General features: G+C 46.7%; 2 protein-coding genes across 3 annotated transcripts in view; both read right to left on the reverse strand.

The window, feature by feature from the left end:
- LOC117057164 (cell surface hyaluronidase-like) overlaps nucleotides 1-22698 on the reverse strand; it is a 76627-nt gene extending 53929 nt beyond the window's left edge. The window contains exons 1-13 of one of the 2 annotated variants that reach the window (XM_033167985.1): nucleotides 21888-22526; nucleotides 19322-19880; nucleotides 16605-16774; nucleotides 12993-13181; nucleotides 11708-11877; nucleotides 11174-11383; nucleotides 8556-8761; nucleotides 6859-6928; nucleotides 6002-6130; nucleotides 4619-4704; nucleotides 2372-2503; nucleotides 1526-1561; nucleotides 136-288 (exon numbers count right to left, since the gene is read on the reverse strand). In XM_033167985.1, the coding sequence (XP_033023876.1) occupies nucleotides 136-288; nucleotides 1526-1561; nucleotides 2372-2503; nucleotides 4619-4704; nucleotides 6002-6130; nucleotides 6859-6928; nucleotides 8556-8761; nucleotides 11174-11383; nucleotides 11708-11877; nucleotides 12993-13181; nucleotides 16605-16774; nucleotides 19322-19880; nucleotides 21888-22077 (2300 nt within the window). In that variant the 5' untranslated portion in view covers nucleotides 22078-22526. Of the gene's footprint in view, nucleotides 1-135; nucleotides 289-1525; nucleotides 1562-2371; nucleotides 2504-4618; nucleotides 4705-6001; nucleotides 6131-6858; nucleotides 6929-8555; nucleotides 8762-11173; nucleotides 11384-11707; nucleotides 11878-12992; nucleotides 13182-16604; nucleotides 16775-19321; nucleotides 19881-21887 lie in introns of both variants that reach the window. The other variant, XM_033167986.1, reaches the window with a different exon arrangement.
- The window catches only part of CEMIP (cell migration inducing hyaluronidase 1), a 160571-nt gene extending 137365 nt beyond the window's left edge, over nucleotides 1-23206 (reverse strand). Inside the window, exon 1 of the mRNA XM_033167983.1 lies at nucleotides 22873-23206. The gene's annotated coding sequence lies outside the window, so the exon portion shown is untranslated. The remainder of the gene's footprint in view (nucleotides 1-22872) is intronic.
- Between the last annotated feature and the right edge of the window lie 4693 nt (nucleotides 23207-27899).

A 27899-nucleotide genomic window follows, 5' to 3' on the forward strand; every position in this document is an offset into this window, starting at 1 on the left:
ACAGTCTCCTCATCATTATAATCATTACAATTTTAAAAAGCATCCACGATGCATTAGTCCCTTTTCTGGAAACTTGTGTACCAAATCATATGGCAATTCACCTCCAAAGGAAGCCACGATCCGTGAATAACCTACTTGTTTCGGGGCAGTGTCCTATATTCTCCGCCAGCTCCTTTCCCCCAGTAGCTGTTTTGTCCTCCCTGAGAGCCAACATTGTTGCTCTCGCCAACAAAGATGGAATGAGTCACTTCTAGGCTGCAGCCTTCATCGATGGGGAAAGTTCCATCGCTATAATTAGATGAACACGGACAAAGAAACACACAAAAATCAGATGGCAAGTATTAGCGCAGTCCAAAGCTATTCTGCCAGCACAGGTGTAGCTGTCTTGAAATTAGGTAACAGGAAAAGGACAACCTAAATTGGGGTTTAATAAACTTGGATCTCCAGCTGTTGTTGTTTTTCCAGACTACAATTCCCATCATCCCTGACCACTGGTCTTTCCAGCTAGGGATGATGGGAGTTGTAGTCCAAAAACAATTCCAAGTTTGGGAAACACTGACCGAAATGATCCAAGACACTGAAAAACCTTCTCTCTTGAAGAAATGCTAAATCGTTTAGGGGAAGGGGTGTAGCTCGGTAGCAGAGCATCTGTTTCGTATCTTGGTTCAATCTCCCGGCATCTCCAGGTAGGGCTGGGAAAAGCTCCTGCCTGACACACCAGAGAGCCACTGTCAGTCACTGTAGGCAATACTGAGCTGGATAGAACAATGGCGTCCACTAGTATGAAGCAGCTTATATGCTTTTTTCATTTGCAGGGATACAGAAAAACTGCCTTAAACCAGCTCAGAGTTGTCTTGCATCTAGGCCAGTATCATCTACCACAGAGTAGGAGAATCTGTGGCCCGTCCAGATATTGCTGCATGCCTCTCCCATCACTGCTGACCACTGGCTGCGCCACCTGCATCTGACAGGAGTTGGAATCCCAAAACATCTGCAGAGCCACAAGTCTCCCATCCATGACTTACTCCAACCAGTAGCAACACTCCAGCGTCTCAAGGCAGCCAGAGAGAGGGGTCATTAGCATCAGCTTAGATTAGAGAGATTTACAAAGGTGTCAGCTGATAAAAAGAAGTTTTTCTCCCTCCGTGAAATGGTGGGGTATCCAATGAAACTAAAAGGAAATAAATTCTGGGCTGACCAAGAGATTTGTTTGCTCAGTGTGCAATATATGAAGGGGTTTGTTTGTTTGTTTGTTTTGAAAAGTCTACACAGTTCACTTAGGGCAGATCCATCAATGGCTATTAGCTATGGCAAGATACAGGCAGAACTTCTGGCCCTCCAGATGTTGGCGTACTCCCATCAATCCACACCAGTATGGCCAGTTGATAGGGCTGATGGGAGCTGTGGTCCTCAACATCTGAAGAGCCACAGGTGCCCCCCCTTTCATTAAGAGACCCTCTACCACCTATTACTAGACAGCACTGGTTCCTTACAAATATGCCTCTATTAAGAAAGGACAACTTACCTGGCTAAAGTGAGTCCGATCCCATTGTCTGCAAAGCTAGGAAGTAGAGAAAACATATGAAAAAGTAAGTTCGAGGGAATGCAAAATGCTACCCCCCCACAAAAAAACCTTACAGAGTCATTTATTTATTTGCAGGTTCATAGAACACCCTTTAGGGCACAATCGTCTCTCCAAAGCAGTGCACAAGCTATTGAAAATGCAAACCAACATCCTTCATTTTATTTATTTGACAAATTTCATATACCGCTAAATTGTCACAAAACCCATAACTGGTTTACAAGAAATATTTAAATTATCAATAAAAGCAGTTACAAACAAGTACAGTGGTATTTTGGTTGTCGAATGGCTTAGTTGTCAAACAAATAGGCTCCCGAACGCCGCAAACCCAGAAGTGAGTGTTCCGGTTTGCGAACGGTTTTTGGAAGCCAAACGTCCAACGCAGCTTCCGTTTGAGTGCAGGAAGCTCCTGCAGCCAATCAGAAGCCACACCTTGGTTTTTGAATGGTTTCAGGAGCTGAACGGACTCCCGGAATGGATTAAGTTTGACAACCAAGGTACCACTGTAAAAATATTTTTAAAATAGTTAAATTTATCAAAAAAAAACCTAAATTGCATCATAAAATCCACGTGTCTGGATAGGCTTGCTTAAATAAAAATATTTTAACCAGGTGCCATAAAGAGTGCAGCAAAATTGATCTAATTTCAGAGTGTAGGTAAAAGATCTATTAGTCACAACTGTGGAACGAGGGAGCAGGTAACAGTGCCAGTTCCACAGATCAAAGAGGACAAGTAACTTAATTTTAACGCGGCAGAAAGGAACAAGCCTGGCGTTCTCAAGACACCTACCCACAGTTGCGGAAGATAACGTCTCCTCCCCTAGCCCAGGCTCCATGGTCGTTATTTTTGAAAGCAACAAGGCCATCAATGAGAGCGGGAACCCGTGGCTTCGCAGGGTCGGCGTCCTGATGTGGACGGAATCTAGGGCAAAGAATCCAGTCAGATCACCAACAGCCCAGGAGAATGGGAAATAAGGGACACAAGGGGGAAACATCAATCAAAAACCACCATCCATGATCCCAAAATACTTGAACTGAAACAAAGCTCCAGTCTTCCAGCAATTTTGGCCACATAAAAACGTACGTTGGAACGTGTTCAACAATGCAAACTGAGTTTATGTTACTGCATATGGTACTTGCATGGCTAAAAATAGCAAGTGTTGGAATTGTACAGTAGAAAGAAACCTCTGGGCTATACGCCCCGAGGGATTTCGATAGTTCATCGTTTTGGAAGCGGTCCCAGAAAACTCTTCACGTAACTCAGCTTCCCAATTCTTCTCTCTTCCCAGATCCCTGACCAAATGCCAAGTATCTGAGATTCTCCAAATGCTCCAAACCCTGGGCTACTTCAGACGTGCATATTGTTGTTTTAACAATTTATACAGCCCTTAATTATATTCATCCCTGAGCAAACAAAAAACCCTCAATGCGGAGAAAATAAAAGTCGGTTAAAATTATAAAATCAAAATTCAGTAAAAATGCCTCTGGGAATTTTTTATTTTTTATTTTTTTAAAAAAGTTTTTGGTAGACAACAAGAGATGGGGTCTATATGACCTCAACTGGAAGGAAGTTTCATTAAACAGAGCCCAAATACAGATTGCATGGTGGCTTGTGACTCCCCACCCTCAAGTCCTCCGTGATCAGCAAAAGATATAAGGAATCAGGCATCCCCGGGGCATGCTGGGCCCAAGTTGTTAAGGGCCTTGCAAATTAATACAAGAACCTTGCACTCGCCATGGTAGCATGCAGGGAGCCAGTACATGTTTTCGAGCATCAAAGTTATGTGCTGGCAACAGCCTAGCTGTAGCATTTTGTGCAGTGTCACTGGGTTTCTCCTCACCTGCCTCTGTGAGCTGATGCCACTGCAAAGCACTGTGTGTGGAATTGGCTTAGGCCACATTCACAACGTACATTTAAAGCACTATGATACCACTTTAAACAGTCATGGCTTCCCCCAGAGAATTATGGGAGCTGTGGTTTGTTAAGGGTGCTAAGAGTTGCTTTTTGTTGTTCAGTCGTTCAGTCGTGTCCGACTCTTCGTGACCCCATGGACCAGCGCACGCCAGGCACGCCTATCCTTCACTGCCTCTCGCAGTTTGGCCAAACTCATGCTAGTCACTTCGAGAACACTGTCCAACCATCTCATCCTCTGTCGTCCCCTTCTCCTTGTGCCCTCCATCTTTCCCAACATCAGGGTCTTTTCTAGGGAGTCTTCTCTTCTCATGAGGTGGCCAAAGTACAGGAGCCTCAACTTCAGGATCTGTCCTTCTAGTGAGCACTCAGGGCTGATTTCTTTAAGAAAGTATAGGTTTGATCTTCTTGAAGTCCATGGGACTCTCAAGAGTCTCCTCCAGCACCATAGTTCAAAAGCATCAATTCTTCGGCGATCAGCCTTCTTGATGGTCCAGCTCTCACTTCCGTACATTACTACTGGGAAAACCATAGCTTTAACTATACGGACCTTTGTCAGCAAGGTGATGACCTCTATTCCCCCTCCCAGAGTTCCCCGGAAAGTGGGACTGATAGTTAAACCAATCCAATAGGAGCAGTGTTTATTGTCAAGGAGTGGGGTGGGGGGAGTCTTAGAAGCAGAATCAGCCCCACCACAATGGGATACACACTTCCTTCCTGCACACCAGACAGACAACACACAAGCTATTTGCGGGCAGTTCCCCCCTCCCCATCCCATCTGTCTCTAAGGAGCTGACACGCACCTCACCAATTTTATCATCACAACAACCCCGTGAGGTAGAAAAGGCTGAGGAAACAGTGATTGTCCCAAAGTTGCCCAGTGAGAGTTTTGTGGCTGGAGTGGAGATTTGAAATAAAGCCTCCCCAGGCATAACCTGACACTAACCACTCCGCAACACTGGCTTGCACATCCCCTCAGATTTCGAACATTTTGCTAGTTAGTAGACTTGAGTGCCCACCCCCAAAACACGAAGGCAGAAGCGCCGAACAGACTGGAAATCCCCCTAAAGCAATAAAATTAAACTCAACGCACCGCAAAGGCAGCATGACACTTTGTTTACACACCTGGCGTTATCCACTGTCAGATATTCTCGAGGATTTTCAGCACTGGCTTTCGTCGTCTTGACTCCTTTCCCAATAAACAAGCCAGCCTGGAAAATTATTTTATACACACACAGAGACAAACGTTCACCATCTGAGTTCAATTATTTCTGAACAAGCAAAGTGTACCATACTTGGTAAGGAAGTTCTGGAGCCTTTTGCTAAGGGAGCGGAGATTAAAAAAAAAAAAAAAACATAGGCAGGTATTGGCACAAAAAACAATGGGCATGCTAGCACCTGTGGACCTCCAGATGTTGTTGGACTCCAACTCCCATCGTCCCCAACTGCTGGCCATGCTGACTGGGGCTGATGGGAGTTGGACTCCCATTAACATTCTCTGAAAGTCCCAGAAGCTTATGTGATATTTTTGCTTACAAAACCTTTCATACTTCTGCACACCTAGGGAGTAGGGATAAATGAATTTCTCAATCTTTGGTCTACCTCATTTTTCATTTATCTTAAATTCAGTCCTCCACATTTCTGCAGCCATTTGTGATTTTCAATTAAAAAGAAAAACCTTACTAAAGTTCCCCAATGTTTCAATTCCAATTTCTCACAACATGCACAATTTTTGACAAATTTGCAAGCCATTTCCCCTAATACAGAGCATTTTTTAACATTAGCTTCACCAATATACACAGAATTATTCATGTTCTGGTACTGTATATGCATTTTTGTACACATAGCTTGGCTGTAAAAAAAAAAAAAACACACTGCAAGATTTAGAAAAGTGCTAATTGTGAAGGCTGGCTATGTTCCAGTTCACCCACTATTTCAGAAAGTCCAACAGGGATGAGGGTACAGCCCGTGCCAACGAAGAGGTAAGAGCAGGCAGAAAACTGCCTCTGAGCCTACCACTGACTGCTCAAATCCTAGAGCAGGGATGGAAAAACCAGTGGACCTCTAGATGTTGCTGGACTACAGCTCCCATAAGCCCTAGCAGGCATGGCCAATGGGCAGAGATGACGGGAGCTGTAGTCCAAAGCAACATCTGAGAGGATCCTTTTAAGAAGGCAGGGGATGAAGAAGGGAAGACAGTTGACCCAAGGAAAAGAGAGGCACAAGCACCACCTAGACCATGGTTTGGGTCTCCAGCTGTTTTGGGACTACAATTCCAATCATCCCTGACTGCTGGTCCTGCTAGCTAGGGATGATGAGAGTTGTAGTCCAAAAACAGCCAGAGACCCAAGTTTGGGAAATTCTGAGCTAGACAAAGATAAAACCCACAATCCTCTTGTGACCATGTCCATCAAGGCACGTACGTGGTCCTTGGAAGGTCACCCACAATGGAATCTTGGCCTTAGTTCACCACCCTTGCCCTGGTATTTACAGAAATTTGCAACATGCCTTGAAGTTGGAGTGGACTCGGTTGTTGTGAAATGCCCCCAGAGGAGTCAGTTCAGACTGCCCGGCTGGATACTGTCCTTCAGACTGTCCGGTAGGAACCCGATGGAAGATATACCATATTCCAACGTCCTGGAGAATAGGGGCAAGGAGAAGATGCATAAGAATCTCCAGAGTGAGCAAACGTTACTGAATTAAACTTTGCTGCTAGCTTACACTAGCAGGGGGCAAGGGCATTGTATTATATCAGGGGTCAGCAAACTTTTTTAGCAGGGGGCTGGTCCACTGTCCCTCAGACCTTGTGGGGGGGGCGGATGATTTTTTTTTTGGGGGGGGGGAATGAACAAATTCCTATACCCCACAAATAACCCAGAGATGCATTTCAAATAAAAGCACACATTCTATTTATGTAAAAACCCCAGGCAAACCCCACAAATAACCCAGAGATACATTTTAAATAAAAGGACACATTCTACCCATGAAAAAACACGCTGGTTCCCAGACCGCCCACGGGCCGGATTTAGAAGGCAACTGGGCCGCATCCGGGCCCCGGGCCTTAGTTTGCCTACCCGTATTATATTCACTACAATGGGCTGTATCCAATTTAAATCCTACTCAGAGTAGACCCATTGAAATTAATAGACCTAAGTTAGCCATGTCCATTACTTTCAGTGAGTCTATTCTAAGTATTGGATATGACCCCATATGTCTGGCAACAGGCCTGTAAGAAGTTCACAGAACCCAAACAAAACAACAACAACCCCACAATACCATGGAGGGCAAAATGGAACCTGTTTAAAGAACAAGATTTAAGATTCAGGACTGGAGACAAGCAAGCACACAGCCTTTATCTGTCTTACCTGAGCACCTGCAGCTGCATTCTCTATGAGATTATTATTTGGGTTAGCAATCCAGAAGGAGCTGACAGCCCTGGGGGGAGGGAAGCGTGGAGATTTATTTTAAGTCACTGAACAGGAAGAAATAAAAAAATGTTATAGCACCGCAGTGGCTGGCGTTTGGCCACAATACTGCCATGAATCCTTAAAAGTCTGCAAAGTCCTATAAATGACACTCTTTATGAGAAGTTCAAGGCGTTAAGTGATGTCAGGCAATCCACGGAAGCTCATTACGGACCGAGTTGTAAATTACAACTAAGAAATCGTTAGCGGAGAGCTCGGACCCACGGGAAAAACAGGATCCCCTGAATTCTTTGGGGGGAAGTCATGTGCTTCAAATGCAGGGTGTGTACACAGACTAAAGGCAGCCCACTGGGTCCATCTAGCTTAGTAGTGCAGACTCTGAGTAGAAGCTGCTCTCCAGGGTTTCAGGCATGGAGTTCTAGCTGGCGTCGCTGGGGATTCAACCTGGAACCATCTGCAGATGTTCCTTCAGAACAAGGCTGTTCTAATTGAATCACTAATGACAGCAGGGAAAAACAAAAAGATTTGTCCCAGAAATTATATGCATCCCCCCAAGAACGGATCCTGATTTCGCCATCACTTGCTATTGAGCACTAGCTACAGTACCTATGCAGTCTCTCATTATTCAAACTTTCTCATTCCCAGATCGCTCTGCTGGATAAAAACATGATCTCAGCTGGCAGAACAGGCTCAAAACCTAGCCGACTGCACATAACATCTGCGACAAAGCAATCTCCTTAGTCATCGCCACCAATTTGATGAGTTACTCCAGGAAAACTTCAGTAGGAGGAAGAGCACTCGAGAGTGCTATCTTATCAAAAGTCCAGATATAGATACATCGTACCAGTATGTCTGCATGACTTCTCCATCCCGGCTATTCCACTGCCTCACATGCAGACAGTGTAAAATGCAATCAACGGTTAAACATTAAACTCAAATGACATGTGTCATTAGAGGAGTGCCAGAAGGTAGACCTTGCTGGTAGATCTCTGGGTGGTTTACAGTAAATTGACACAGACTCTTGACTCCCAAAGGTATAACCCTAACAACAACAAAATGACTCTGTCCCTAATTATATTACTGAGATAAAAAGAGTGCTTGAGGTAGCCAGGAGCAGAATTATTTTCGGGGGCGGCGGCGCTGAGCTTTGTTCAGTTCTTCCCATTCCATTTTTTCCAGTATTAAATTCAGTGCGCCCAATCTGCAACTTTTTTTTAGTGCATGCATGTTGCCCAACAGATGCCATTTTTGCATACTGGCTCAGTCAGCAGACCATGAGACTCGTGATCTTAAGGTCGTGGTTCGAGCCTCGCATTAGGCAAAAGATTCTTGCACTGCACTCTCCTGGGCCCTTCCAACTCCATGATTCTATCATTTCTTCTGCAAACGGTTTTGCAAGCGAACACTGTCAGCGCTGCAAGATCCTGCGTGAAAGGTTCTTGAGGAATCCCCAAATGCTGCCTCTTTATGGGACAGGTGTGTGGATGAAATAAAACCCCTTAAGTGAGCTACCAGGCTGTACAAATCAACTGCTTGATCCTCTACCCAGCACCTTGCTTATATTAGAAAAAACCCAGAACAATTCCATGCATTCTATGGAGATGTGCAACAATTCCCCCGGCTGGAGTTTTACTTACATGCAATCGGTGCTCGGGACAGGAACATACCCTCTATACACATTCTCTCGCATCGCGAGGCACATGGCCTCGTTGCGGTCAGTCGGCAAGATTGTGCCTGCTTTGGTAAGGAGAGCCAGGTTGTGGTGAAATGTGTTCCGCTGCTCTGTCCCGTCTTCCAGGAAAAAACAGTGTCCCAGAGTGTCATAGCCGATGGTATCTTTCACCTAAACAAGCCGCCCACGTCAAAAGAAGGAGGGACAATTGTTAAAAATAGGCTGCACTCATCAGAGGCGAAGCAACCTGCTTCGGTTCCCCGAGTGGCACTCGTCCCAGAGGGCGTGGCACACATACCAGGGGGCATGGTGTGCCGCCTGCAGGGGGCATGGCGTGCATCCCGGGGGGCATGCTGCCTGCGGGGTGGGGCGCACCACCCAGGAGGGTGCACAGCGAGTGGCTCAAGCCCCGGAGGGTGCCGCTGATCGGGGGTCAGCATTTTGTGTTCCTCCCCATTTGGAATGGCACCAGGGGCGGGCCGCTCCCCCGCCCCCCCTCGGAACGCCCCTGGCACCCATGAGCCTGTGTGTGGAGACAGCCAATGGAGTGATCTACAGATGCTGCTGGGCCACAACTCTCTCTCTTTGGGGGGGAGGGTTTCTGCAAACATAATTTTTAATTCTCATATATATATATATATATATATATATATATATATATATATATACACACACACACACACACACACACACACACAAATTTTATTGAATTTTCTGTTTTACAATTCAGAATATTCATTTAAATATTCTTACGATGTCAGAGACTTCCCTTCTTCTCTTTCTGTGGTTCATTTTGCGAATCATAAACTAAACCATTCAGTATTCCATTATTACATCCATCAAAACTTGTTTATGCGGTTGAATCTATCTTAATGCTGCCAACGTTTTCAAGCGTACACAATTTCCCCCAATATATTCAATAAACATTTTCCAATCTTCTTTAAAAGTGAAGGATCCTCATTCAAGAGAAGGGAGTTGTAAAAAAAAAAAGATCGATTTTTACAGCTTCCTTGAATGCCCACAATGATAAGAAGATAAGATGCTAAGCATTTCAGCTGGAACAGTTTCTTGGGCATGGGGCTAAGGAACCCTAAAAAGGTCCTACTCCTTGCACACACCAGTCTGATTGCTCTCAAAGACAGGAATACAAAATCTATATCAAGTCACACTGAAGGAGAAGCATTTGACATTTGGGATTATTATTTTTTTACATTTTAGGTTTAACCCGAAACACACACCTTTAAACATATGGGACTACTTGAATTAAGGTTTTGCTTACGATCCCTCCTGCTACATACTCTTTGACGCTACACACACACACGCAATCACACACTTCTGGCTGTGAGCCTGGGTGATACAGTCCGAGAAACATTTTGGCCAGGTTCCTCCCGCCTCATGTTGCGTGATAGGTTGAGTGCCAAAACCTAACCATGATTGAGTGTCATAAAATAGCCATCAACACACATTGTTGGAGAGCACAAAGGTCATTTATTGTGTTGCAGAGCTATATATAAGTTAGCTATTTGGAGCCATCCCAAATCATCTCATCACTAAAAACTGAGATGGATAGAAGGAGCAGACTTAGCCATGCTATTGGCATCCATCTCTGGAGAGAGACAACGGAGTGCGCCTCTGGGGGGTCAAGTCAAACCGCTGTATTAGCAAGCACCAAAGCGACCCCCCTGGGGCAAAAGCCTGGGCAGTGTCTATGGAGGGCCTGGGCTGCCAAGACAACAAGACCCCCCAACTTCGGCTTCACCAATGTGGTCCATGTATTATATCATATTTCCAAAACCTTCCAAAAATGCAATACAGAATTATCCTTATTTAGACTTCTCCATTTATCCTTCTGCATTTTAACTTTCCGCATAGAATACATACTGCAACACGTGCCATTTTCAAATACGACATTATATTCTTTTAACACTATTAAATTTCATGTTGTGCAACAGAGGACTTCAACGCCACTGTTGGTCTAGCACAGGGCTATCCAACAGGTCGATCGCAAACTACCGGTCGATTGCGGGATGCCCCTGTTTGATTGTGGTCAATCACAGAACCCCGACCCCTCTGGCTCCCTAAAAAAAAGCCCAACAATTTTGCCTCACAAAGAAGCTCAACAACTCTGGTCAATACAATGGGTAGATAACTGCCAGTGTTTTTTTTACTGGGAGCAGGTCACAGTCTCCCAGAAGTTGGACATCCCTGGTCTAGCAGAAACTCTTTGAACTGCCCAATCTATCGTGCAACAACATTCCCAGCAACCTGTTTATGCATTCTCTTGCACAACAACATTCCCCTAGTGCAGGCATGGCCAAACTTGGTCCTCCAGATGTTTTGGGACTACAACTCCCATCATCCCTAGCTAACAGGACCAGTGCTCAAGGATGATGGGAATTGTAGTCCCAAAACATCTGGAGGGCCAAGTTTGGCCATGTTTGCCCTAGTGCAAAACATTCCACCACTGCAACAAGCGTACTGCTAACTGCCGTTAACTTAGGGGTACCCAAACACTGTAACAGAACTGAATGCAAGTGGACATGCGAGTTATTATCAACAGGAAACACGAAAACAGCTGCCTACCCAAAGGCCATTGGCTCCATGGATGGCGACACATCTCGAGAAACAGTGGTGGATGGCCAGATTGTCAAGGTAAGATGGTGGGTTGTAGCCTCCTCTCTCATCTACATCTCCTGTCAGATGGAAATGTACTGGATAGCTGCCTAGGACCTGCTGGCCCATGTTCTTCAACTCCACCCCCGAGATGTGGACAGAGGTAAAACCTTTTTGGATCTATTCAGACAAACAAGAACACATAAGGAAAGAGTCTGTGGCAGAATGAAGAAGCACTAAATGATCATCAGCACCAGCAAGTGGTACAGCATTTGTTGACAGGGAAATGAACAGTAGCCAGAAGTGTGGAGAGCAAGAGGATATTAAGTTTCTAGTCTTGTTTTAGAATCTGCAGGTGCCTAAAGTAGATAGAGGACTAGACCTACAATACCGTATTCATTTTGTTAACAAATACTTTCGGAGCCTGTCTTTTTAGGGCTGGGAAATTCAGGTCACTAAATATCTGGGCTAGGTTTGGTCAATGTCCACCAAAAACACACTTACTTTAATTTGTCCTCCAAAAGTATCGAAGCTGAAAAACTGGCAGTGGTTTGGTCCGTAACAAGAGTCCTCCATTTCTCCTTGGATAAGTATATTTCGGGTTAAGAGGCCAACCTCAGCCCTCATGTCTACTCCATCCACAATCTCACCCATGTGGAGATAGAGGGGACTTCCTGGCAAAATAATTTAAAGAAGTTTGAAAGGGTCTTCCTCATGCCCAATCCCAACCCACTGAGCCTTGCAATATTGACCAAATAGCAAATGAGAGAAGGAAACTGGGTAAGCTTTAAAAAAGACTATCTCTTAGGGTGGAAGAGCGAGGGAAATTCATTTGAAGGCTACAGTATGTGAACTGTGCTTTTCTCAAGTAGAGCATCTCCGTTGCCCACAGATGGCCCCAGGTTCAATCCGGAGCACCTCCAGATAGGGCTACGAATATCCCAATTTTGAACCCTGGAGAGCCAATGCCAATCTATGTAGACAACACCGAGATACATGGATCATTGGTCTGACTCGGCATAAAGGAGCTTCCTATGACCCTAGTAAAAGAATCATAGAACTGTACAGTTGGAAGGGATGAGAGTCACCCAGTTCAACCCCTGAAATGCAGGAATCTTTTGCCCAACGTGGGGCTCGAACTCACAACCCCAAGGTTAAGAGTCTAACGCTCTACCAAAAGGAGAACAAATCAAATGATTCCCCAGATCCAGCTTAGCCCACTTTCTCTAGCTCAGTGCTTCACAAGCTTCCCCCCCCCCCCGGACCATTTGAAAATCTATGAAGGTCTTTGCAGACCATTTAATGTTTTTTCTGCCTGTTGTAGCAACATGTAACAGGCTGTGCTAGACGCTGCATTGTTTATAAACTTATTTTTTACAGCTGCTTTTATTTCTTACATTGTAGTTTAATTATATTCACCCCACAAAATCCAGCTGTTATACAATAAAATACAATATTAGAAATAAAAGAAGCAGTGAAAATATGCTTAAAAATCAATATGAATATTTACTGAGGACATCTCTCAAACTACCTGAACAGAGCTCCCAGACCATGGGTGGTTCACGGACCACAGTTTGGGAACCCCTGGCTCTAGCTCACTGTTTACACTGAAGAGTCAAATGGCTGCATGAACCAGTGGTGGACACTGAACTCTCCATGCTACCAGTTCTCATTACTTGAAAACTGTTTCCATTTTTAGCCCTTTGATCAATTGGCCACCTTCATTCATAACATAAACTAAGGAGCTCTGTCGACAAAGGAGACCTTAGGGAGGCATTGTGGGTCGTACCATCAATCTTCACTTGGTTCGTCTGACATTCAGGACAAGGCAGAAGATGAAACTCTTCAGCCTGGTGCATGGAATAGTCCGTGCTGGCAATGACGACCTTGTCTCCGGGGAGCCAACTAGTCACTTCGTCCACCAAATCCAAAATTGCGCCATTAGACACTTCCACTTTGAATCCATGATGGGGTACTCCTAGAAAGGGGGAAAGTGATCAATAACATTTGCTTTTGGAGCTCTTCGCTCACCAACAGCAATCTATTGGGTCAAGTCTACCTCGTCTCAAGTCCCACTTCAGCAAACACCAACCTCAACCATCTCAGTCACATTCCTACTGTCCCCATTCTCTGTTTGGGGAAGGGCAAAAGCTCAGTGGTAAAGCATATGCCTGGCAAACAGGAAGCTATCTGATACAGAGTCAGACCATTGGGCCCTCCAGCTCTGTATCATCTACAACTGACTGGCATTCACAACCCTACCTGGGAGATGTCAGGGATTTTACCTAGACCCTCTGCATGTAAAACAAATGCTCTGAAACGGAGCTGCGGCCCTTGCCAGATTCAATCCCTGGCATGTCCAGTTACCAGCATCGGTTAGCAAGTGAAGCAGGGGATAGAAGCTCGCAATATTGGGATAGACGGACATAAAATCTGGCCCTGAGTTGAACAGTTCCCTGTGCTGCTTCTTTTTGCTATTCCTGCATTGGAGAGAGCCATTTGAGCAGTCAAAACTAGCCAGTGAATTGACAGGTCAAATGTTATACACGTACCCCAAATGGGCCTAATATTTGAAGCAGAGGTCAGCAGCTGGAAAAAAAAAAACCAACAGCACCTCTTCACCTCCCTCCCTGGCAGTAAAAAAATAAAAAATAAAATAACATTTGCTGCTCTTTCGTGGCATCCAAGTTCATTTGCTTCACTCTGCTTAAAGGCAGGACTGGCCCCAATTCTGCTTAGCTTCAACCAGGTACCTGGTCTGGGTAATTGTAGCTCCAGGACAGAAGGCTCAACATTTGGTGATTTGAGCTCCAGCAGGGAGAAGAGGCAGGATATAAATGAAATAAGATTAAAATCTGCGTCCTCACCCAAGCACGGCACCTTGGCTATGTAGGAAGTGAATTCTGTAGGAGAATGGGGTTGAGGCACTGACCTACTATCCTTTACATATATATCAGAATTTGCAGCCTGATACCCTCTTGATATTTGGACTACAAGCTCCTATCAGATAGGAGTCCAAAACATCTGAAAGTTGCTGGGCTGGTGAAGGCTGTTTATAGACTCAAAAGAAAAAAGCCAAATTGCTGACCCGGGACATAAAGTGTTAATTTTGTAACAAGGAAAGATACCAAGGGGTGGAGGGAGAGAGAAACCCAGCTGAACTGTTATCAACAAGAATTTTGACAGCAGATAACACTGAATACTTCAATGGAAGAACAGAAAAATCTGTTAACTAACATAATGAGCAGAGTTTCGACATTCAAGAGATCAAACAGTTCTTGCTGGCTTCCACCGTTCTAAATTTGTGTGTGTCTCCTGTGAGTGTAGTCGGTAGAAGACACTGATCTTCAACTGGTGAGTTAGGATCCACTAAGGGGTCATGGCCTGATCCAAAGTAGTGTCACAGGTGTGCTACCACCATGCATATATACCTGGTAAAAGTTTGAGAAAAATATCCCCAAATGCATGTTTGGGTTAAAAGAGGGTTCCGGGTCTCAAAAGGTTGAAGATCAAAGGCATATCTGAATGGTCCTATGCTAACAGAAGCCGGTGCAATATAGCAGATAGTGTGTCAGATTAGGGCTGGAGAGACCCGGGTTCAAATCCCTGCTCAGCCGGCAAGTTCAGTGGGTCAACATTTGCCAGTCACAAACACTCTGCAAAACCTAACTCACAGAGTTATTGTGAAAATATAATTGTATTTTTCTTAGTTTTTATTTGTACTTTTCAAGTTTATACATCTCATTAGTTTTACAATCAATTTAACATTTAACATTTTTGACTTTCTTCCCCCTCTTTCTGTGGTTCCTAAATTTTTATTGTTTTTAAATATTCTGCATATCCAAATTCATTTCACTTGCTCATTTAATCATCTGCTGTAAATATATATACTCGTGTGAAACTGCAGGTTATTACAACGATCCTGCTAATGTTTTTATCTGTTCACAATTTATCTGCAAATATTCAGTAAACCCTTTCCATTCTTTTATAAAATGTTTGTTATCTTGATTTCTTATTCTTCCGGCAAGTTTCGCCATTTCTGCATATTCCATGAGTTTTTGTATCCATTCTTCCTTTACTGGGACTTCTGCTTCTTTCCACTCTGGGGCAAGTAGCATTCTTGCTGCTGCTGCTGTAGTAGCAGCATACAAAAATAAATTTATATACAATTTAGGTGGTTCTGTCCCTATAATTCCCAATTATAATTATATTATAGGAAATTCTTGTGAAGATATAGTTGTTGGAATTTGGTAAATATGTTGCAGAGGTGTGCAGAAAGAAATTGTCTGGTAAGATTGCTTGGTGAAGATTTATTTTTTTCCAAAAAAAAATGGTTTGCTTTTTTTTTTAATGCTTTATTAACTCATCACAAACAAAGCCACTCCAAGTATACGTGGCCAAGATGGAGCAAAAAAGTTAACACTAGCACAGGCTAACTTACACTGCAGATCGCTTGAAGTAACTAATTGGGAGAAGAAACGGGAAGGAAGCCTAAAAGGAAGTGATCTGCTTTACCAACAAGTAGTTACTAAAGGAGGAGGGCTCCTGGATGAAAGAAACCTGCGTGTGTGTATGTTTGTGTGTGTGTGTGTGTGTGTGTGTGTGTGTACAGTTCTTAACTCACACATGGTTGGGAAAAGCAAGCAGCCTTCATGCCTTCTTTTGACATACAGTTCACTCGAAAATGCACATCATACACCAAACAAGGATATTCTTAGCCTCATGGAAGATTTGACTGCAGCCAAGTAATAGATCATCAATTGACTGCCCCAGGCTATGACCTTGTCTGGCTTTCAGAGGTAAAAAGATAGAACAGCAGGGTTTAATCAATAAACTGGTTTGTAATCTATCAAAGGCTCTTTAAAAAAAAATCAGTTAAAGATCTAAAAATGGGAGTGTGGATTTTGGCTCAGCCTACTGGTTTAAAAAGGACCCCTGACCATTAGGTACAGTTGTGTCTGACTCTGGGGTTGCGGCACTCATCTTGCATTACTGGCCAAGGGAGCCAGTACAGCTTCTGGGTCATGTGGCCAGCATGACTAAGCCGCTTCTGGTGAACCAGAGCAGCGCATGGAAACGCCGTTGACCTTCCTGCTGGAGCGGTACCTATTTATCTACTTGCACTTTGATGTGCTTTCGAACTGCTAGGTGGGCAGGAGCTGGGACCAAGCAACGGGAGCTCACTCCATTGCGGGGATTCAAACCGCCGACCTTCTGATCAGCAAGCCCTGGGCTCTGTGGTTTAACCCACAGCGTGCAAATTTAATCAATCAGATATAGACTTGAGATTTCTATAAACTGGGCAGACACCTCAAAACACAGAGAGGGGCACATACTCAGGGAGGGGAGAGAAAGCAGATAAACACCACTTGAACAAGAGATTAGAAAAGGGCTTTAAAACCTTTGATCCATCCGCTGTGAGCAGCGATTGTGAAGACAATGCCTTCGTATGTCTTAAATTCTCTTGTCGCTGTTGCCAACCTTGTTGTCCCATTCTGTTGAGAAGGCGTTGCATCCTCTGTGATGGAAGATGCATCACTGCCAAGGATCCCAACCAGAACCCAGGGCTGCCTGGAGGAAGGGGGAAAGCAGACTTGTGATGCAGAAATGGAACACCCTGTTAGCATCTGAACCTCAAATTCATTCAGATATTCAGTGTCCAGCATCGTCTGAAGGCCAAGTCCTGCTCCAAAAATTTGCAGTCAAAATATACGACGCTCTCTCGCAAAACCACTTGCTTCCAGGGAAGTGGGACACCAGAAGAAATCCTCTAAAGTTTAGCTTAACAGTGGAGGTAGCTAACTCACGCTGCCGTAATGGACTTTCAGCTAGCTTTGAGAAATTCTGATTAAGCAACGAAGCACCGTAACTGCCAAGAGTAACAGAGTCCAGCAGCTATTCTGAAGGCAACCTGTGGCCTTAGCCCAGAAACAGCAAGCACCTAGAACTGAATATAATTTACCTTGATCGGCAAGAGTACAGGCAAAGTCCCCACTGAGCTTGCACCCAGTTATCTCAGAAGCGGGAAATGGGACCAGCTTATCAGGCAGAAGGCAAACTCTGTCCTTAAAACCACACAACAGCAGCGGCAAAAGGGTAACACGGGCTTCTGAGTTTGATAGTTTCAAAACTACACACCATATCCTTTAAATACGGGCACAGGTTTTCATGCCATTTGCTTTGGGGACAAAACTTCAGAGGAATGTGGAAGCGGAAAGACTTCTTGCATGAATTGCCAAGCACAAAAAAGGGAAGGGGGATAACTCTGCTAGATTGGACAGCAGTACAACAGTTAGGAAAAGGGGCCAGGAGCTGTCCATGGTGGCAATGTTAAGTTTTTCAACAGAACCATTTTCTGGAGGAGCTCACTGCTACAGGCACATAAGCATGCTCTCTCTTTTGCGCCAAGTGTCACAGGTTAATAGACTTAAAAAGAGTTTGCTGGGACATCCTATGCTTAGATATCCCCATAACTTCGTTTTAAACACCACAAAATTTCTGGTTCCTTGCACGCTGATCAAAATGCCAAGACTATCAAAAATATATAAGAGAATACCATTCACTTTAGCCACTCTGGGCAGCTTCCAACAAAATATTAAAATATAACAGTGCATCAAACATTAAAAGCTTCCCTAAACAGGGCTGCCTTCAGATGTCTTCTAAAAGTCTGGTAGTTGTTTTTCTCTTTGACATCTGGTGGGAGGGTGTTCCACAGGGCGGGTGCCACTACTGAGAAGGCCCTCTGCCTGGTTCCCTGTAACTTGGCTTCTTGCAGCGAGGGAACCACCAGAAGGCCCTCGGCGCTGGACCTCAATGGGTCCTTTCAAGTTCCTTTCAATGGGTCTTCAAAACCTGTGCAAGAGATTCCCTGAGTCTTTTTCTCTTTTCTAACTCCAGAGTCGCCAATCCAGATCAGATCACAGCGCAGTTTTCCTCCACGCCATTTCCCACCCACCCACCCACACTGGAGGGGGGGGGGACTTCTCCTCCCTCAAGCTGCTGCTGTTTAGCCCCTATTTGCTTCCATTACCAGCTTTGGGGAAATCGGCTGGGAAACAGCACCAAGGAGAAAGTGCTAAATCCAGCCTTGTAAAATCAAAGAACATTAATAGCTAGCAAAAGAAAGAAATATTGTGCAGGAAGCTGCTGGATTTCACTCATCAGTCAATAATGTCAAGTTCTTGCCTGCCTGCGATTCCCTGTCATCCATGGCTGCCAGGAAAGCACTTGAAATACAACACTGGTTAACCTCCATCTCCACCAAGATTACAGTCGCAATCCAAACTGAGATTACCGGGAACATTTAGGGGACTAGCCTAGCCCTCCTAGTCCACCAACGGCACAACACTGGTTCTAAATCACCAAGAGAATCTACGTGCGCAGAAAATGAGGCCCATTTCAGAAGGGAGGAGAAGTGGGCAGAGAAACACTTTTCTCCTCCTCTCAGCACACCAGAACTCAGGGACAACCAACATAGCTAAATGGGGGGAAATACAAAAAGGAAAGGGCTCCATCCGCACAGCACATAGTTAAACTATGAAATCTGCTCCCACAAAAGGCCACCAATTTTAATGGCTTTAAAAGCCATACCCATTTTGATAAGTGTCCATCAGGTGTCCCCAACCTGAAACCCTCTCAGTGCTTCAGATAATAATAATAATAAATAATAATTTATACCCCACCCATCTGGCTGGGTTTCCCCAGCCACTCTGGACGGCTCCCAACAGAATATTAAAAACACGATAAAGCATCAAACATTTAAAACTTCCCTAAACAGGGCTGCCTTCAGATGTCTTCTAAAAGTCAGATAGTTGTTTATTTCCTTGACATCTAGCGGGAGGGCGTTCAATAGGGCAGGTGCCACTACCGAGAAGGCCCTCTGCCTGGTTCCCTGCAAGCTCACTCGCAGGGAGGGAACCCCCAGAAGGCCCTCGGAGCTGAACGATGGGGGTGGAGACACTCATTCAGGTATACTTCAGGTTTAACTCCCATCAGCCCTGGCTGTTAGTCATGCTGACTGGGAGTCAATGCAAGCTGGCATCCGCAGGGCACCAGGATGGCCTACACATTTGCAGAATTTGCACGCATGAAAGTAAGAAGCCACGTTTGCAAAGTTACCTGTATTGCAGGTGCAGGATGTATTTGCTGTGCAGCAGGTTCTTGAGGAACAGCCGGGTCTCCAAGGTCAAACTCTTTGCTGCAGAATCCCCTACTGCCACGGCTACCACGTGGCCTGGAGACTGGTGGGCAAGGAATTCCCTCAATCTGCGGCTCTCGTCAACAAGGAGGTGGGTGTCAAAGCGTTCAGCGGCCACTACCTGGGCTGTGCCCGCATCCACTATCCGGACGTTGAGGCCACGACTACTCCAGCGCTTTTCAGAAGTGTACCGGCCATACCGAAGTCCGCCCGGGTACAAGGTTTTGGCCAAAAGTGTCCAGGATCGAGGCTTCCTGCCGTGCAACTCCAGAATGCCACCTCTGCCCACTCCCAGGAATTTTCTGCCATAGCCATCCACACTGGCCTCGTCGGTGGCTTTCCCGTAGAGAGAAATGGTGGCCTTGGAATGGTATGGGCGGCATTCGGAGCCCACATACAGTGCCCCGCCATCCTCAAGAAGGATGCTGCGAGCTCGTAAGGTGATGGCTTCTTCCGGATCGTCTGCAAATACTAAGATCCCTTGATGGGAAGCAGAGAGAGAGAGAGACACACAACAATTTTCTCAGATTTGTGAGCCGGCAAAGCATATTGCAGTGCAGAGGTGATGAATCTACGAGCTTCCAGCCATCCCAAGACTACAAATCCCATCATCTCTGACCACACTGTCCGGAGCTGATGGGAGCCCAATAGCACCTGGAGAGCCACAGGTTCCCCACATTTAGGACTCAGCTACATTAGTAAAGAAAAAGCGTGACACCAGGTGGCGCTGTGGAGTTCCGTCTTTCGCCAACGTGTTTCCCCACTTTGAGCTTTACAGCGTGTTTTCCTGAAACTCTGTTTTGATGTGTCTAGATCCAGCCTTGGCGTAATGGCTAAGCAACAGATTGGCAAGTCCCCAGTTTGAATCTCGACCATGCCAGCTTACTAGGTGGCCCCCCAGGAAGTCACATTCTCGGTCTCAGTCCCCGACATCTGCAATATTGATGATAATAAGGACTAGAGGAGGAGTGGGCTCAGGAGTAAGTTCTAAACTGCACCGGCAGGTCAGGCTTCGGCTATAAAACATCCCCACGTGTTCAAAGAACAGGGGATGGGGAAAGAATCACAGGAATCACATTCAGGTGCAAAACTTTCCAACACCAAAAGAGCCTAAAATATATTTGCAGTATAAACTTACATCACAATAATGAGCCACAAGACGTCCCCAATCTGCTGTTTGATGTGACAAACTAACATAGCCACTACAGAATCTGTATTCTTATATAGGTTCATTGGGCAACAGTACAATCACCTCTTGGTTCTAATGTAGCTCTATGCAACCTACAGCATCACATGCAAAATGCCTTCAAGTACCAGCAGCTGGGGAGCAGGAAAAAGCTGCCTTTTCCTGCTCCCCAGCTGCTGGTACTTAGAGGCATTTTGCAAGTTGATGCTGCAGGTTGCATAGAGCTACATTAGAACCAAGAGGTGATTGTACTATTGCCCACTGTCTTTTCCCAGCCTCAACCAGAGGGCCATTGGGTGGAGGAAAAGGATGCTGTGTTCAGCTGGTCATTGGTCTGATTCAGCAGGCCGGCTACTCTGATGTTCTTATTACGGAATTAATGCCCACACTTTGTGAACAAAAATATGCCCTGAACGGAGGGGAACAATGCTTTTGCCCTTTTGAAAAATTGCAAATATAAGGAGGTCACAAGAACCCGAGAACATTAAAGGGCAACCAACCCCCATTCAATTTATGTCACTGGAAAGCTCAGGACTGGTTGATTGAATGACTGGCTGGTTTTATTGATATCCCACTTTCCCCCCCCCAAGGGGCTTAATGCAATATACATGCTTCTCCCTCCTCATTTAATCCCCTCAACAACCCTGTGAGGGAGGTTAGGTTGAGAGGCAGGGACTGAGCATCATGTTTTAATGTATTTTAAATCTTTTGTTGGAAGCCGCCCAGAGTGGCTGGGGAAACCCAGCCAGATAGGTGGGGTATAAATTAATTAATTATTATTATTATTATATAATATGACCGAGTGGGTTTTTGAACCCTCGTTTCAAGGGGCCTAGTCTTACATTCTGACCACTACACCTCGCTGGTTCTCAGCCTCTTTCCTCTGTCTTTTAACTCCAAGTTACTTGCACCTGGTGCATAAAATGCAATCTGAATCAGTTAGACGCATTAATCAATCCACTCGACCAATACAAATGCAGAGGGCTTTTTACAGCCAAGCAAATAGCTACCCATGAGATCAGGCCGCAGCACCTATTCGAGTTTAGATCCTATTTAAGTTTACCTTTGGAAATAACCACCACCAACCTATACACTTTCCAAGTTAAATACAGAAGTCAGAGAATAAACACCTGAACTTAAACTGGCATGGGTTTTCCTACATGGGATTTGGCCCCTTGGAGTTCCGTGGGGGGGGCGCAGCTTGATCTCGCACAAACACACACCTCCCCTCCCCAATGCCAGCTTTCCCCCTCGAGGTTAACAGCCTGCTGACCGCGCATAAGCCTCTCTCTTCTTCTTACCTCCTTCCTGGATGAGCAGCGAGTGGAAAGTGGCCGAGCTCTCCAAGCGCAGAGCCTCCCCTCGGCCCACGACGGCAGCGTGGCTGCTGTTATGTCCCGGACGCCACGGGGTGAGGTGCGCGGCGGGCGGAGGGCAGGAGCTCCCTGCAGAAAGGAGGAGAGGGAGAGAGGAAGACCCCCAGGCTTCCATCCATCCTGGGCACGCTTCCCAGGGAGTAAGCGCTGCCGCCCCAAGCCCGGCGTGCAAGAGCACAGCCCTCGAAGGAGAGGGAGAGCGCGAGCGTGGAAGGAAGGAATCGAGGACCCACCTGCCTGCGCGCTGCGGCTCCGCTCCGGGATCGGGCGCTGTAGTGACGACCAGACCGCTGCCACCTGCAGTCTCCGAAAGGAGCAGCGCCCCGGGCTGTCGCGCCCAGCCCAGCCTGACCCCTCCAAGCGGATCCCGGCACCTGCTGGAAGAACAAGCCGGCCGGGGCGCCGCCGGAGGAAACGCGCGTCCGCACCGTCGAGGTTCGTAACTTGTTGCAGCGACTGGGACGCGGTTTTCCCCCGTTCCTCTGCTTCTCCAATCAATCGTCGGCTGCACGCAGGAATCCCAGCCAGGGCGAGCCCGGATTTCGCACAGGCGCGCTCGCCGGGGGGAAAGGCGGCGTTAAGCAGCACGTGGCTGCGCAAGCCGGAGTGCAATCCTAAACCGCGCCGTTCCTTACCTCGCCTTTGCAGCCTGTACCTGCTGCCTCGTCCAACAATCTCTGCAAGAGCTTCGTTATGGTCGTCATTATATGATTACAAAGGACAAGTTCTCCCTTCGGATCACACACCACACATACACACACGCGCGCACACATACACGGGAACCGGGCAGCTCGTTCTCCCTTCTCCCTTACAAGCGTCTCTAACTCCCTGCATTTCTACCGACAGCAGCGCCTCCTGGTGGCGATTTGAAAAAGAAAGCCCTCGAGAAAGTCCATCATCTCGTACCTACCTCTTGCGCTCTCGGCAGAAAAGCGCTCAACGCTTTTATTGAACCCTTTGGTAACAGAAGAAGCGATGTTTTTTTTTCTCCCCGTTCCCACCCAGCTCTCTGTTTTAGTTGGACGGTTTGAGCTGGTGGCGATCCTCTTTTTTCCCCCAGAAGCAATTAAGAGAAGCGACGTGGATTATTTAGAGACATCTATATTTTTAGACGGCTCTGGAGAGAGACAGACAGAGACGCGCTCGGAAACCCAAAGGCTTTCTTTCTCCTTTGAGCGCTCCGCTGCCCGGCTTTTTTTTTTTCCCTGCCCGGCCACCAGCCTCGCTATTTATAGGCGATCTCGGAGCCGCGCTGTTTACACCAGCTGAGCGCTTGGCTCCTCCCCGGACCGTGACGCCGTTTCGCATTCTGGACATACCGCGCGGCTGTTGGCGCCGAGTTGCCAAGAAAGGGGGGGCGAGAGGCTAGCAAACCCCGAAAAAAAACAAGGGGGGGGAGAATGCCGCGCGGATCGCGATCTCTCTTCCTCCCAGTCGATCGCTGAACTTTCCTTGGAAACGAATCGCCCTCCCCCCTTTCTCGTCGGTGTCCTTGGCTGCTACTCAGTTGCTCGGAAGCGAACTGGTTGAGGTCCAAGTCTGCGCAAACTTGGAGAGCATTCGGAGCGAGGACTCCCCGGGATCCGCACCCCTGGGCGCCTCTTCCAAGCAGCCCAGAAATCACACGTGCCTTTTCCCAAAAGCGACGCGTCCCCTTCCTTTTGCGCTGGAAACGTGAGCGTGGGAGGTATGCGCTTCCAGGGGGGCTTGCGCGCAGGTTTGCGCCATCACGCCTGCCAGAGAGAGGGGGCTCAAGTCTCAAGGAGCCAGCGACAGGTGCCACGCGATAGCCACGGACACTCTCGCCTGCCATGCAAGCTACACCTAATGAGATTTCCCTTCCTTTATGCTCGCCCACAACCCAAACGTGCACTTGGACACTCATTTCTTAATTGTTTATTTGTATTTAACCACATATTGGCATGGTGGCGATGCTCCTGTCGCAACGCACCTTGAAGCAGACCACAACCCACTAGGGGCTCATAGAATCAGAGAATTGTAGAGTTGGAAGGGGTCCCGAGGGTCATCTAGTCCAACCCCCTGCAATGCAGAAATCTAAACCAAAGCATCCACGCCATGACAGATGGCCATCCAACCTCTGCTTTAAAACCTCCAAGGAAGGAGAGTACACCACCTCCCAAGGGAGACAATTCCTCTGTCAGAACAGCTGTGTCAGAAAGTCTCTCTCTCTCTCTCTCTCTCTCTCCCCCCCCCCCCAATGTTTAGTCGTTATCTCCTTTCTTGAAGCCTTTGGTTCGAGTCCGACCCTCCGGAGCAGAAGAAAACAAACTTGTTCCCTCTTCCATGTGACAGCCCTTGAGATATTTGAAGATGGCTGTCGGATTCCCCCTTTCCCCACCCACCAGGTGAAGAGCAGTGCTCTCTGTATGTACAATGAAAGGTGCAGGAGCCCCTGCTCAAATTTGGATCGGCTCACCTTTCCTTCTCTGTATCATGGGATCTGAAATAAGCGCCCACACAGTGGCTGACATCGTGCTCTCAAATTTCAGCGGTGCTCTGTGAGACACTAACATTTGCTCCCCACATGCACACACCTCTCATGCCCCATCAACACCATTGTTGCCAAACTGGCCGCGCTACCCTGAAATTGCCTCTGACCCACAAGCTGGGAATGCAAGTCCCATTTGTGTTTCATAGTGATTAATCGGGACCAGCTTCAGATTAGAGAGGACCTTTCTCAAGTGCCCCCCCCCATCCTCCCGGCAGGCTTATCCAGCAAAGAGCAGCATCACTCTGATCCAGCACTAGGTGTCTGCATCTGTGAGTCACCATTTTAATTTCCCACAATGCCCCACCACCGGAATGCTATGGCAGGGGCATTGTGGGAAATTAAAACAGCAGCTCTGCTTCGACTCAGCCGGAACGGAGGGGCTGTCCATGCTAAGTGCTGATGCTCAGCCTGGACTTAATCCCAAATCACAGAGTTGTAGATTTGGATGGGGCCCTGCGGATCATCTATTCCAACACCCTGCAATGCAGGAATATGCAGCTGTCCCATACAGGAATCGAACCCGCAACCTTGGCATTATCAGCACCACACTCTAACTAGCTGAGCTATCCAGGCTTGTTAGTGTGCCCAGGAAATACAGTCCTGTACCAAGCTCAAGAAAGAAATCAAAGAGGGCAGTTGACTCAGGATGCCCATAGCAAAGGCAAAAGAGCAACAGGATCAATCAGCCCCTTTCCCCAAAGGTGTCATGCAGGGGGTGGGGAGCAGGACCATTGCTCAGTGGTTAGAGCACGTGCCTCTCCAGGTAGGGTTGTGAGGAAGCCCAGTCTGAAATCCAGCTGTGCTTCTTGCCCATCAGTGTAGATGCCTCTGAGCTAGATGGACCAATGGTCTGACTCAGTACAATGCAGTTTCATGTGTTTCTACGAAATTCTGTTACTCCTTATAATGAGACAGGATGTACCGTTTCTTACAGATGCTTATCAAACCTGAGATGCAGGCACACCCACAGTGGAAAATGCAATGTCTGCTGGCAATGGGAGGGCTGTCATGTAGCAAGACATACATGATGATAATTTGTACTAACATTTTGTTCTTCCTTCCAGAATGAAATTACCCAACTGACTTGGAGGAGGGCTTGTTGTTTTCACCCACAATGTACACAACACTCCTCCTTCATGTTACCACACTGGTTTTGCAGAATCGTGTAGCCACAGGTCCCGATCCTGTGAGCAAATCTTCCTGGGAGCTGATGGCGTCCAAGAGACAATGGAGTGTGACTCCAGGGGTGAAGTCAAACCGCCGGAGAATCGCAGCACCTGCTGTGGCTGCAGATACCAATAACTCATCACTGCTGCCTCTTGTGTTGTTTTTGTTATGTTAGCAGCAGCCAAGTGGCCTTCCCAGGGCGCAAGCCTCAGCAGTGTGTATGGAGGTCCTGGGCTGCCCAGATGACAAGACCCCTCTCTCGGCCTCGCAGGAAAGCAGGAAAATTATATTTAATATTCAACCAGCCAATTATATTACCTTCATTAAAGGACTGTTTTTCCCACATTGCCAAATTAATTTTGCACTTTAGAGATTTGTAAGGACTGCCTTCCGGCATCAGACCAAAGTTTCATCTAGCTCAAGACTCTGCTTCCAACACTGACTGGCAAGATTCCCCTGGGAATCCCAGGGGCACCAAAGCAGATGCCTGACCTTGCTGCCTTGTATTGAGAGATGTACTGCCTCTGATAATGGATGCTCCACTAAACCATCAAGGCTAACAGCCGTTGATTGACCAATGCACCATGGATTTGACTAGAGCCTTTTACTATTGGGTAAAAAGGTAAAGGACTCCTGGACAGTTAAGTCCAGTCAAAGGCAACTATAGGGTGCGGCACTCATCTCGCTTTACAGGCCAATGGAGCCGGCGTTTGACCGCAGACAGCTTTGCGGGTCATGTGGCCAGCATGACTAAACCGCTTCTGGTTCAAAGGAACACCATGACGGAAACCAGAGTGCACGGAAATGCCGTTTACCTTCCTGCCAGAGCGGTACCTATTTATCTACTTGCACTGGTGTGCTTTCAAACTGCTAGGTTGGCAAGAGCTGGGACAGAGCAACAAGAGCTCACTGTGTCACGGGGATTCGAACCGCTGCCCTTCTGATCGGCAAGCCCAAGAGGCTCAGTGGTTTAGACCACAGTTTAGAGCCCTACTATCACCACAAGCACAGTGGCTAAGAGATATAGAATCACAGTCCAATCCCCTACAATGCAGGAATATGCAGCTGTCCCATATGGGGATCGATCCTGCAGCCTTGGTGTTATTAGCACCAAGCTCTAACCCACAGAACTATCCATATGCAGTACATCAGGATGGCAATTCACATGATCCCTGTCCACAGGCCATGCTGGCTAGGACTGATGGGGGAGCTGGGAGAGTCCACCACATCTGGAGACCTCACAAGTTTACATATATAATATTTATTCTCAGGCACACGTGTATAGGGTTGCAGCCTAAGCTACAAATCAAGGTGCCTGGTTCAAATGGACACACACTGGCCATTGGGCTCATTCCCAACCTCACCTCTGCAGTGATAACACTGACCTACCTCGGAGGGCTGTTGTAAATTCACCAGGCCAATGCATGTGGACTGCTTTGAACACTCAAGCGCAGTGACGAACTCACAAGCAGGTTTTGAGCTATGAGCAGCAGAAGTAATTAGATGATAATACAGTTTGACTATGATTTAATAGTTAGAATGTGGGGTGCAGCAGAAGGGGAGAAACAGCAACTCCATGGGGAAAGGGGTGGGAAGTCGGTAAGAATAAGAAAAAAGACAAAATTGTGTTTTGATGGTATATGTTAAAAATGTTGAAGCAATAAAATATAATGGGTGGGGACCACTCAAGAGCACCACATAAATACTAACAATTAACAGGACTCCCCCCCCCCAAAAAAAACCCTGTACGCTCCAGTGCAGAGTACTTGCCCCCACAGAGCAGGGATGAGGAACCTTCCACCATCCATGGGCCAACTAAGGCAGGTGGGCGGGCCATGCACTTGTCAATCATCTGGTGACAGTGTTCATAAGCTGAAATCCTGCTTTCTAAGCAGGGCTGAGCTGTGCATGGAGTTCTCTACCCATGATCTCTCTCAGGATTGAAAACCCCCTGCCATCAGCTGATGGATGGAGTGGGTTCGATCCTGCTTTCTGCAGACGTTGAGTTATGGCACCTCCCCCCCCCCCAATATGCCCTGATTATGAATAACATATCGGGACCATGAATTTGATTAGTTAATTATGCATTGTCTATATGAAAAAGACCTTCCCACCTCCCTTTTAAGGTCGTAAACCTACTGCCAATAAATTTCAGTGGGGTCCCCAGATTCTTGAATGCTGAAATTCTCTTTGCTCTGAACAATTTCACATATCTCTGTCCTGTCCTGTCCTCTCTCTCTCTCTCTCTCTCTCTCTCT

This window comes from Lacerta agilis, chromosome 13 (genome assembly GCF_009819535.1).
Source record: "Lacerta agilis isolate rLacAgi1 chromosome 13, rLacAgi1.pri, whole genome shotgun sequence".
Lineage (NCBI taxonomy): Eukaryota > Metazoa > Chordata > Lepidosauria > Squamata > Lacertidae > Lacerta > Lacerta agilis.